At 41.6% G+C, this 13,149-nt stretch overlaps 1 protein-coding gene across 1 annotated transcript in view; it reads left to right on the top strand.

The window, feature by feature from the left end:
* Nucleotides 1–12,532, top strand: part of BMF (Bcl2 modifying factor) — a 50,618-nt gene extending 38,086 nt beyond the window's left edge. Inside the window, exon 4 of the mRNA XM_058162120.1 lies at nucleotides 4,464–12,532. Coding sequence (XP_058018103.1) covers nucleotides 4,464–4,565 — 102 coding nt within the window. The 3' untranslated portion in view covers nucleotides 4,566–12,532. The remainder of the gene's footprint in view (nucleotides 1–4,463) is intronic.
* The last annotated feature ends 617 nt before the right edge of the window (nucleotides 12,533–13,149 follow it).

Raw genomic sequence — 13,149 nt, forward strand, 5'->3', positions numbered from 1 at the left:
TGAAGTATCATCTTTGACTCTTGCTGGTGCAGAATTTGGTTATGTTCCTAGACTTGGGATCCTGCTCAAGGGGCACCTGGAAGCTATGGTCCAGGGAGTCTTTGCACAGCTTTATCTTGTGTACCAATTGCACCCATTCCTGGACAGGGAGGCCTTGCTCACAGTCACTCTTTGGTCCCTTCCTGGCTTCATTACTGCAACGCACTCTATCTGGGGCTGCTCTTAAAAGACCACACAAATTAAAACTAGTGCAGAATGTGGTGGCCCACATAGTTCTGGGTGCTCCACAATTAACCCATGTTCCCCTGTTGCTGGGGAAAACTGCTCCGTCGTCCATTTTCTTAACTGATGTTATCCAAGGTGCTGGTTACCATCTTTAAAGACCTAAATGACCCAAGGGGCAGATTATCTGCGAGATCACCTCTCCTTGAGAGTATCCACCCATTCCACTAGGTGTGATAGGGTGGATGTCCTCAGATCCCTTCCCTCAAATGTTTCCATCTAGTGCAGTGGTTCTCAACCTTTATAGTGCTGCGACCCCTTTAATACAATTCCCCACGATGTGGCGACCCCAACCGTAAAATTATTTTCGTTTTGAATTTATCGTGCCTGAAGCCATATTGGCTAGCGATCTGAACTGCTTGCGATTGCCTTGAGGACGGAGGCATTAAAGCGGAGACTCCTCCCCTATTAAGTTTATTGCGCCTGAAGCCAGATTAGGCTAGCTATTGGAAGTGATTGTAGCTGGCTTGAGAGGGAGACATCAGAGTAAAGATTTCTCTCTTTTTTAATTCTTCGTGCCTGAACCTGAATTCGGCTAGCGATTTGAAGAGCCTGCAGCTGGCTTGTGGAGTCAACCATTGGAGCGCGATTCTTCGACTCGCAAGTATACTTCCCATATTTCCGATGGTCTTAGGCGACCCCTGGCAAATCGTCATTCGACCCCCAACGGGGTCCCGACCCACAGGTTGAGAACCGCTGATCTAGTGGGACCTAGGCAACATGCTTTCTAAGTAGCTGTCTCTGTCCTTTAAATACCCCACTGAGGTGTGGCAGGGTCCTAGCCTTCCAAAAGCTAGGACAGCCTGATTTTCTCACAAGTATAAGTCTGGAGCCCAGAAAGATGTATTTGTTTGTTTGTGGATTTGTGGGGATGTATGGAAGTTTTGCAGGTACTGGGAGTTTTCTGTACAGGAAGACTTCACTTACTGCTTTGTTCAATAACCATTTGAAGTTAATGACAATACTGAAAAAATAATTTTACAACTAATGACCTCATTGGCGACTTTAGCAGCATTCCTCAGTCACATGATCATTGTTATAGTCCATACTTAATGTACTGTTGATCTGTTGTTTTATTCTCCTCAGCTGCCTTGCTGAGCAGAGAGATGGGAGAGGAAGAGTTTAAAGAGAATAAGCAGGCGCACAGTGAGGAACACACCAGGCTGTGTGACTATGGGTGCCAACACATTGCTCTCAATGAATTGTCCTCATTGTGTGCTTTCTTACTCTCTTGTAACCCCTTTTTCTCTAATGAATGTAAATACAAACATTAATTCCCTTCTTGCTAATTATCCCAGCACCCCGCACTGGAGTGAGCATCCCAAAGAGTGGGGGAGTGGGAAAAAGAAAAGCACTGTCATTTGGTTTCCCAATTAGCAGCCACTTAGCTGGAGCACGGGTGGCTCAAGTGGTTGGAACCCTGGGCAGGAGATTAGCAAGCCCATGTTTGAGACCTGAGAGGTTGAGCTCTTGTCCTTCATTCCAGCTCTTGCAGAGGACATGAAAGGACCCCCCCAAATGGATGTCCCCTGACTAATCTTTTCAATCTGGAAGTACCTTGGTGCTTCTGACTCAAGTGCAAAGCAACTTAGCTTGATGACAGAACGTCTGGTCCCAATTATGGTCACTAAGAGGAGGAATACCTGTATTGATTTTTAGTTTTCTGTGGTTTGTGAGCTGCAAGGGTGGTTGTTGTTGTTGTTGTTGTTGTTGTTGTTGTTGTTGTTGTTGTTGTTGTTGTTATTATTATTATTATTATTATTATTATTATTATTATTATTATTATTATTAATTAAATTTTTATACCGCCCTTCTCCCGAAGGACTCAGGGTGGTTTACAGCCATAATAAGAAACAACAACAATATACACATAAAACCATAATTTAAAAAACTTATTATACAAATGGCCGAATTAAAACATTTAGAATAAAACCCCAAATTTTAAAATGTTAAAACATTAAAACTAATTAAAATCCTATTAAAATCCTATGCCAGTCCTGCACGAACAAACAAATAGGTCTTCAGCTCTCGGCGGAAAGTCCGAAGGTCCGGCAGTTGCCGAAGTCCAGGGGGAAGTTCTTTCCAAAGGGTGGGAGCCCCCACAGAGAAGGCCCTCCCCCTGGGGGCCGCCAGCCGACATTGCTTGGCGGACGGCACCCTAAGGAGTCCCTCTCTGTGCGAGCGTACAGGTCGGTGGGAGGCATTCGGTAATAGCAGGCGGTCCCGTAAGTACCCTGGCCCTAAGCCATGGAGCGCTTTAAAGGTAGTCACCAACACCTTGAAGTGCACCCGAAAGACCACAGGTAGCCAGTGCAGACTGCGCAGGAGAGGTGTTACATGGGAGCAACGTGTGGCTCCCACTATCACCCGCGCAGCTGCATTCTGAACCAACTGGAGCCTCCGGGTACTCTTCAAGGGGAGCCCCATGTAGAGAGCATTACAGTAGTCCAAGCAAGAGGTAACCAGAGCATGAGTGACCGTGCATAAGGCATCCCGGTCGAGGAAGGGGCGCAACTGGCGAACCTGGTAAAAAGCCCTCCTGGCGACGGTCGTCAAATGATCTTTGAAAGACAACCGTCCATCCAGGAGGACGCCCAAGTTGCGGGTTATGTTGATGGTATCAGTTGCTATTAGATTATTAAGAAAGATGGCACTATAGAATGAAAAAAGACTGAGGTCTGGCTTCTGGTTGAGGTAGACTTCGTGGCTCAGGAAGACAAAACAGTTCTGGAATTGCCAGAGGATTATTATAAAGGATCGTTTTTCTAAATCCCCTGCAGCATTCCAAAACGCAAGGCCTGAACCCCACTTCTGAAAAGTGTATCCTTACAAAACAATGTTCATGGCTCCAATTCTTTTTCCACAAGTAGATCCATCGGTGGAGGAGACTTCTAATCTAGCAGGACTCTTGCTGATGTTTGAAGGCAAAAAGTGGCAAACATCAAACATCAATTCCTTGTCTCTCCTCTCTCCAGCAGCTCTTCTGAGCCACTTTCCATGCTCTGCTGGAGGGCTGCCAATTTTCTGGAGCAATTTTTTTTTGTGGGGGGAGGGTAAAGGGGGGTCATTAAAGGGAAGGTAGGAGAAAATGGCCTCTTTGACATAATGTGCATGGGACTCTGCTTGCTGGATCTCTAGATCTAGCTCGTCATATCAATGATGCCTCTGTCTTTCGACAAAAGGCATGCATCATACAAAGCCTGGATTGTGACACTTGATGAAAGCTAAGCTCTCGCTAGCCCTATCTCAAGGTAGCAAAGTTAAGAGTTCGAAGCCTCCCTGCCCCCAGTCAAGCTTTAGAATGTGTTGCTTGATAATGGGGACCTGAAATAACCCCTTAGTAGTTTCTTTCTTTTTCTTTTTTTGGTTGGGTTTTGTTTTCAAGTGTGTTCTTGCTTAAGGTTTAATTGGCTCCAGTCAGTAGGAAAGGGCTCCAAGACTGATTATTTATGGCTTACTGTCAAAAGGAGCTATTAAAAAAGGGCAGTATTATGTTGGAGATGTTGGGAAGCAAAGTGTGGTGGGGGGAGCGGTGTGTGTGTGTGTGTGTGTGTGTGTGTGTATAGGAGTGTGTTTTCTTGTACTGGATAAAATCAGTTTTGCTGTCTCAGCAGTGTGGTTTAAATTGAAGATTAACCCTTTGACCTTCACAGTGTCAAATCACTTACAGATGGATCACCAGCTACACTTCTCTTCGCCCCCCCCTTCCTTCCCTCTCTTGTGTTTGCTGGAAGAGGGGGGCACTCTCCTTTAGGAAAAAAAGTAGGGGGGAGAAGTTGTTTGTTCTTGCAGCTGGGCTATGAGACACTCAGAAGCCAATCTGATTAAAAACAGCACTTGGCTAAACTCTGCAGAATCCTGCAAAAAAAAGGGGGGGAAAGGGAGGGGTTAATCCTTTTGTGCACAATACATAAAGGGTCTGCTTCTTTCTTTCATAATATTGGAGCAACAATTATTCCTGGAGAAACTACTACTAGTCACACACACATACCCTGGGGCCAATGCGTTTTTTTCCTTTATATGTGTAGTATTGCTGGGTTTAAAAAGTGCTTGTTCTTAAAAAAAAAATAACTTAGTTTTTATCGGGACAGGTTAAGCTTTTGAACGGCAGCTTTAACATTTTACATGAGTAATCTTGTTGAGACCCCTTTCCCACCCCTCCCCCCTACACTTTTTTACAGCACCAGCGAAACAGAAATCAGGTCTGGTGGCAGATCCTTCTCTTCCTCCATAACTTGGCCTTGAACGTGGAAGCCAACAGACAACGTGTGGGTCAGAGGTGAGATCTGCCCTGCCTTTTCCAGGTTCCATCCAGTCTGCTGGGAGCACCGAACAAACCCAGGTTACAACTGCGTGTGCCACTGGACAGATGTGAAGTTCCTGTGGACCCGGCAGTGCTTGTTGCTGTACAAAAGACTTGTTTTCAATGGACTCGCCTTCTGACTCCCTTGTCTTCTGTAGTGGGGAGCTTTGGTCCAACACTGTTGAAGAAAGATCTTCCCAAATTGTCTGGCTTATAATCAAGGTGCAAGGAGGAGCTAATGTAAGGAAGCTTTGGAAAATCAGTGATTGACTGTTGGTGATATTCTAGGGTCGAGGTTCGGGGCAACTACCAGATTCCTGATAAGTAAACTTCGAAGAAACTCTGTTAACAAGCAACTGTGAAACAACATATAGAATATGTACAACTGAATCCTAACATTTTAAATACTGGAGATACTGGTGTGAGCAAGGAGTAAGCCTTGAATAATAACATCCAATCATTATGCTCAGGAACATATAGACTGCCCTCCTGTCTTTTAACTCAAGTCAGAAAAATGCAGTACTTCCTTATCAAATGTAACTTTCTTTACTACTCTAAAGCTGTAATCCTTATAGTAATAAAATAAGCCATTACCCAACCAATAGGATTTCTTAGCTTTCCTTCCCTAAGGAGAGAAAGAAAGGTTTGTCCTTGGAGAGAGAAATCCAGCCTCACAAGACCTTCCCTAAAGCTGCAAACTCTCTGCAGTTGGTACTGTGAAGGTTGGGACGGGGGTGGGGGGGGGCTTGCTAGTAGAGATCTTGTTTTCCTCTGTCCTCATATGCCAACATGCCTCTAAAGTGGGTAGGATTCATGGCAGCCTAGAGCTTGTACCATTCTTTTCCTTCCCATTGGAATCATTGGGCAGGACAAGGAAAGGAAAATCCTCTTTTGGGGGGAGGGATCCAGTTGGTGTAAGCTGCTAAAATTACAGAAGAACTCATTCAGCTACCTGGGTTTCTCTCTTTTCTAAGGCTAAACATCCAACAGAATTCGTTTAACTTAGCAGAGAAAAGTGCCTTAATTTCACATTAAACTCTCATTATGATCATATTCAGTGTCAGAGACGGAGCCACAAACTACTGAATGCCCCATATTACATACTTTTGCCATTTAGAAAAAAATAAAAATGGAAGTGACATTTTTATTGGGAAAGCAAGAAAATCAGATACATTGCAGGAAAGAAGGGGAGTGCTTTTTATCGCCTGGCCATAGGTAGAGGGGCATCAATCCAGAAGATTTTGAAAGGGGCTTTGCACTCTGGTTTCAGGCTTCTGGACTTTTCAGGGCAGGTGAGACGCAAGATGAATTAGAAGGCTGGTTATACAAAGATGTGGCTATATTTTTGCAAGAGACATACCTTCCAAAGTGCTCTCCTGAAGACATTTGCTGTTCTGAACTACATAGCAATACTTCCCCACTATCTTAAGAGGCAGTATTCCTGCTCTAGGTGTTTTTAAGATTTAGAGTCAGCCGTCACACAGTTTGGTTAATATTAAGTGCATTTGCGGTTTCACCCTCATGGCTTTAGCATGCTGTGCAGATCTAGCCAATTTGGTTAGTTTGTACTTCGTTCTATTTTGAGGACTAAGAAAATGGACTAACACAGGAATGCAGTTGGGTGATTGTGTGTTTAGTACTTCTTCCCAAAATAGCTGCAATGAGAGCTTCTCTTAACATTATGGCCTTTTTATATATTGATTTTAAGAAAATAAAAACAACATGAATTAACAGTATCCGTATTGTTTAAATATTTCCCAGTGTGAAGGAACAAATTAGTTCAGACAAATTTTTATTCCAAAGTTTCTAATACTTACATTTTTAGTTTCATATTTTCAGAGAGGGATTTTAGAGTTTAGCAAGCAAACTTAAGTCTCAGACATTTGTGTCTCTGTGCTAGATTTCCTTCCAGTTTTGCCACTGTGCCTTCGCTAAGAGAGTCTTTGCTCCATCTGGCCTAATTATGGAACTGTAGGCTATTTTTCAGCATTTCTGTAGTGAGTTGAAAACTTGCTGCTTAGAATCCTGGACTGAATCCAACTTTTGATCTCTACAAGAAGAACAGATTTCTTCTATAGTAGGTTCTGGTCTAATGGAGCATTCCTGCTGGTAGAATGAATAGGTGATTTCTGATTCCTCTAAAAATCTCCTCTGGAAAATTGTGAGGCTCTAGGACAGCTAAGAAGGTGATGTGATGTGAACCTGCACTCTGCTTAGGGAGGTCCTGCTGGATCCAGACTCCTAATTAATCCTCTTGAAAGGAATCTATCTATGCCAAATCCATCTCCCTGAGATCTTATAATTTGCAGATGTGAAAATGGATCACCTGGGACAGGTTGTCCCAAGTCGGGTATCATTTAGGTGTGCTGAAGATTTAGTTCACTGATTCTCAGCCAGCAAGAGGGCACTAGATTGAGAAAGGGTGACTTAAATGAAGTGGCTCCGAGAAACAGAGTTTCTGAGTCAAGTTTGCAGTCCCAACCATATCAATATGCCACACCTTCCTTTAATGGACTCAGACAAATAATATTGCTCCCCGTTACTGCATTGTGGCATATAAAGGTGGAAGATTGTTTCCTTGAACGGTTTTTAATGGGACACTTTCATTTTTGATGACCTTTTAGATGCTTCTCCTACTCCTAATCAATATAAGGAGTTTTTAGCCCTTCTGCCGTGAGAGCAGATGCATTAGATTGCCTTGTTTGACACATGACCTACTTACCCATCATCAGTTTGGACACAGGGCAGAAATCTGAAGCACAAAGCTTGTATTATTCTCTGCAGTGGACTGAGCAGTAACTATGGGATGGAGAAGTAGGGCATGTTAGCACATGCATGTTGCCTTCTACACAATTCTTTTTATGTGAAGACTAGAAATCCCAATTGGGACCTTTAAGAGTTTTACATTGTGTCTTCTTTTTAACCTAATACATCAGAATTATTATTGTTGAACATTGGTTCCCTCCTCCCCACTATTACCAATGATTACTGTCTGTTTATACTAATAAACGTGTATCTATTAAAGTGTATAATCAAGAACAGAACCTGTAATGGGGCTGAACTGGTTATAAGGCATAAATAGCTTCATCCCACCAGACATACTGTAATTAATGTGTTCTATTTCTGGATGAGGACCTGGGAAGCCTATTTGAATTTTAGATTTTTCATGTTCTGTAGAACCAGAACAACTTGCTTAATATCTAGTAATAGAATAATTAACATGTAATCATTACTTTCCTCCTTTGGCTTCTTGTGACCATTTGGTGTCCTTATCTCATGTATTCTAACTGGACTACCTGGTTTAATGAGACTCTTCTCAATGAATTCTGTGAATCTTATTAATAATACAAACCGATGTTGCTTAATGAATCCCAAGTTTTTGGAACACTAATTTTTGAATGGATAGATAAGACAAAATCAGGGCTGGTTTAGGACATCTAAATTTTTTCTAAAAGAACACGTCCATATTCTAAAGTTCATCAATTAGGGAGCCCCTAATTAAGGAGGGAGGGGGCTGTTTTCTCATGATCATTTAATTCAAAGGAAGCAAGAGTCCTTGGCTTGGGGCGAAGGTTGCTTTGTGCCACTAGTTTACAGTTGCCTTTTCTCCTTAGTGGCTCTTTAGCAACCGAAAGAAAGCCTTAACCATGGTAGAAAGACCATGGGAGAGTTCCAAATAACCTGCAGCATTATCTGAAGCACTACTACCTCAGTAAAATGTTGCAAATGAGGCAGAGCAATTTTACAGCAAAAGCTTCCACCGAGAAAGGGATTTTCTTTTTACTATCTCTTTCTCCTCAATTCAGCTGGTTCTTTGTTAATCCTTTTTAAATCAAACTTTCCTTGGCTGCATTCTCTCCGGTAATAGTGCTTTTGCTGCAGTTCTTGGAAACTGAGACAGCAATCATAACAAACTGTACTGCCTGAGGTGACTTCCAGCTGCCAAAAAGCCAGGCCAAGGTGGGGAGAGAATAGAGGAATGGTCTTCAGATAAAGACCCCGAGGATAAAGACCCTGGGGACACTGGCTGATTGTCCTTCATTGGGCTTTTGTTGTGCAACTTCTGTGTCTATATATGTAGCTGCTGTTTTCTTTGAATTGTGTGGATTTTCTTTTATTCCATGGCATTGTATTCTCCTGTTGTACCAAATCTGCTTGTCTTGTTCTGCCAACTTAAGCAGCCTGTTGGCAGCAAGTTCTTGTCAGTGTTCCCAAAGGCTGGAATTTTCATTTTTGAAGACTTTACTAATCTCTTCACCTACTTGCAAGCTTTGGTTATAATCAGCCAAACAGGGTGATCTAACATTCCCATAGAAAACCCGTATCTGTGACTTTGCTTTCAACACATTGGTCTTGGGTTTTATTTTGTTCCTTGAGGAATTAAAATTGTGGTCTGCTGGCATTGTGACCAAACCCCAGATATGCAGGGATACTGTTGTCATGTAACAGTGAGCTTGAATTAATTAACTCCAATCACTATTTGGTACAAAATAAGGACGTATACAGCAGGAGTTGAAGCTGTAACCGAGATTGGCCACAATCTGACAATCCCATCCTATAGAAAAGCCTGGGAAAGGCATTAATCACATAAAAAGTAGAATCAGATGTGTCTTGCAGAATGCAAAGACGGGAGAGGCTTTTCTAAAGTCAAAGGGAGCCATGACATGGGACATGCATTTATTCCAGTGCTTCATAGAAATTACCCACGGGCTATAAACAGAATGGACAACAATTAGTAGATTTAACTGGCTGTGATAAATTAAAAGAGTCATTACAAACACCAGAAGTATTGTTGCTATGACTGCGCTGTCTGCTCAAATTGCCCAGCTGCAATGTGGCACATGGGAAGTTTCTTTATACTGATTAAGAACAACAAATAATTTAACTGCACAGAGACCAACCCAGCCCTATTTTTTTTCCCCCCAGTAAGGTTTCCCCGCACATGTGTGTTAGTCGTTTCCGGCTCTAGGGGTGGTGCTTCTCTCAATTTCTAAGATGAAGAACCAGTATTGTCCGAAGATGTCTCCCTGGTCATGTGACCAGCATGACTCAACACCAAAGGCACACCGAGCGCTGTTACCTTCCCTCCACCAAAGTGGTCCCTATTTTTCTACTTGCATTTTTTACGTGCTTTCGAACTGCTAGGTTGGCAGAAGCTAGGGACAAGTAACGGGAGCCCACCCCGTTATGTGGCGCTAGGGATTCAAACCGCTGAACTGCCGACTTTCTGGTCGACAAGCTCATCGCCTTAGCCACTGAACCACTGTGTCCCCTTCCCCCCAGTATCCTCTCCCAATTATGTTGCCAAAATTTGGAGGTAAATGCCAGAAATCAAGGGCATTTCCCCTTACTTTTTATTTTTGGAAAAATAACATCTGAAAGAAAGCCCTTCAAAACTTCAACGCATGTCATCATCACCAAGCCTGAGATCCTTGCAGGGGATTTTCTTTCTTTTTTAAAAAAAAGTAGACTCCGGTCACAAAAAAATTGGCTGAACCTGGTCTACGATGCTTATCAGCAGCACTGCCACTCCTTCAGACAGATATCTCCCTTTCAATATCCCAGAGATCTGACATGGGACCACTGGAATAGGACTTCAATATCCTTGCTAGTATGTTAATCTGCCCAATAGATGAGTGAGCTGTAACATTGTTCAACTGCGCCTCCCTGAGGGTAGGCAAATAGCTCTTTTATACATAATACACCTTGAGCTGGAGACCAAAAACAAACAAGGTTCAAGGAAGCACCCTTTGAAAGCTGGAGCTGATGGATAGGGAACAAAAGTAAGCTTCATGTTATGCTCTTGAATTATCCCGCAAATGAGGAGATGGTTGTCCTATCCTTAATATAGAACTAATGTTTCATTTCCAGCTACTTTTCTGTAATTGGAATGAAGGCAGCATCTTTCTTTTCACTTCAGATAGGAGAAATATTTGAACCAGGTTTCTGTGGCTACCTTCTCTCCTGATATGGTGGGAATTTCTCTCCTGATATGGTGGGAATTTACAGGGCAGATCACTAAGTTTACAATCTCACAATCAGTCCGTATCTTTTAAGATATGGGTAGCTTGAGGCCTTCCAAATGTTGCTGAACAGCTGTTTTTAACATGACCAGTGCTGAAGAATGCTGGGAGCTTGGTCCTGTGACATCTGGAAAGCCTAATTTTCTAAGCCTTGTTTCAAGACACGAGTTTTAATACCCTGGGTAAGCGTGCTTATGACAAAATGTAAGGTTGCTTACATTTATGTGTTATTTTACTCCTGTCCTGCTTGGTTTTGTGTACTGAAAGCAGATGGTCTTGTGGTTCATTGCATTATATCATATTTTAAACATCTGGCAATATGTGTTCAGTTCTATTGGGGTTAGTTTCACTTTGGAGCCAGCAACATGTAAAAACAGAACTTCAGGTGCAACCTATCAATCAGTGGCATATTTCACCCTCTAATATAAAATAGGAAAAGGGATAATTGGTTCTAATGACAACCATATAATCCTTAACTATTAGTTGGAGATTTATTAAGAAATGTATTTTTCAGTGGAAGGTAAAACCTGTAGTTAATAAGCCAAAGGTTCAACTCTATGTACACTTGAAAGTAATTCCATTTTACTGTAAAAGGTCTTGCTTCTGAGTAAGCCTGTGTAGAATCATATCACATGTCATCTTAATATGTTAATAGTTTAAAACAACAAATGAAGCTTGAGATCTATATCTTTAAAATACGGACATGTCCTTTACATACTCAAATGTCCCTTTTCCATCTAAGAGTCAACGACACTCTTACTTTTAGCTATTTCATACCCTGAAAGGAGAAATGTTTGCCAATCTTTCCAACTATAACTGATTTATAAATGCTACTTTTGTTTTGCAGACTTTCACAGGCAACAGTGGGTTGTATCCCAACTTGACCCTCTATTTCCCTCTGGGAAAGAGGCCTGTATTTTAGCAATTCTTTTTTTTTTAATGACTAAATTTGGATCCAAGCCACTGTTTATCTTCATGGTCTGAGAAGCTTCATCTGCTTTTCAAGATATGAGAGGTTTTTTTTTCTTCCAGGTATTCTGGCAGCTCTTGTTAACAAATGTCATTCTAGTTATTAAATTTTAAATTTCCTACACACACACATAATAATAATAATAATAATGACTTAATATTGCTTTGGGTTTCACAATGACAGTACCGTTTTTTAAGTTTCTGAAACAGTACTGAACTCCTACAAATTTCTGGTTCTTACTCATCAGCAATAGGAGAAAAAAGGCCAAATATGTCACGTGCATTGGAATATAATTGTGTATGTCTATAAATAAAATGTGGTCTCTAAGTTCCTCTTTCCTGTTGCCTCAAATAGGATCACCAGTATTTAACTGCCTTTGCTGTACTCTGTTAACAGTGATTGAAAAAATTGGCAATAAATTGCCATAAAAACTATCCCTGCTCATGTATTCAAATTGAGTTGCCTTAAAGACACAGCTACAGAGGTTGGGTGTAGCATTGGCAGCCCAGACAGATTTATTGGTTGGGTTTTTGCAACTCACTGACTGTGAAACTGGATTAACAAGCACTCATGTGCCACCATGTTACCCCCCCCCCCTTTTCCTTTCATGAATTTGCAAAATAAACAGGAACTTTTCAGAAATCTACTTTGGAAGATGATTTCTGCAAAGAGAAAGCCATGTGATTTTAGGGGCGAGGTGGACTTTATAATACTTAAATGAAGTCCGTTGAAATCAACTGAATAACTGTAATTACTCATTTGTCCTACTGATTTCTGTGAGCTTCAATTGCAACTTATGCTGTCCGGTAGGAAGCTTGTACCTCTAGGAACAATGGGGACATAGAAAAATTTTTGGGATGTGTTTCTAGAGGCCTTCAGATTATTTTCAACCTTTGAGTATTGAGAATACAGGATGAGTTTAAGAGTAGGAAGGATATATTGGATCATTACTGTTTTTAAGTTTCTGAAACAGTACTGAACTCCTACAAATTTCTGGTTCTTACTCATCAGCAATAGGAGAAAAAAGGCCAAATATGTCACGTGCATTGGAATATAATTGTGTATGTCTATAAATAAAATGTGGTCTCTAAGTTCCTCTTTCCTGTTGCCTCAAATAGGATCACCAGTATTTAACTGCCTTTGCTGTACTCTGTTAACAGTGATTGAAAAAATTGGCAATAAATTGCCATAAAAACTATCCCTGCTCATGTATTCAAATTGAGTTGCCTTAAAGACACAGCTACAGAGGTTGGGTGTAGCATTGGCAGCCCAGACAGATTTATTGGTTGGGTTTTTGCAACTCACTGACTGTGAAACTGGATTAACAAGCACTCATGTGCCACCATGTTACCCCCCCCCCTTTTCCTTTCATGAATTTGCAAAATAAACAGGAACTTTTCAGAAATCTACTTTGGAAGATGATTTCTGCAAAGAGAAAGCCATGTGATTTTAGGGGCGAGGGGGACTTTATAATGCTTAAATGAAGTCCGTTGAAATCAACTGAATAACTGTAATTACTCATTTGTCCTACTGATTTCTGTGAGCTTCAATTGCAACTTATGCTGTCCGGT

Source organism: Ahaetulla prasina, chromosome 1, assembly GCF_028640845.1.
Source record: "Ahaetulla prasina isolate Xishuangbanna chromosome 1, ASM2864084v1, whole genome shotgun sequence".
NCBI classification, from domain to species: Eukaryota; Metazoa; Chordata; class Lepidosauria; order Squamata; family Colubridae; genus Ahaetulla; species Ahaetulla prasina.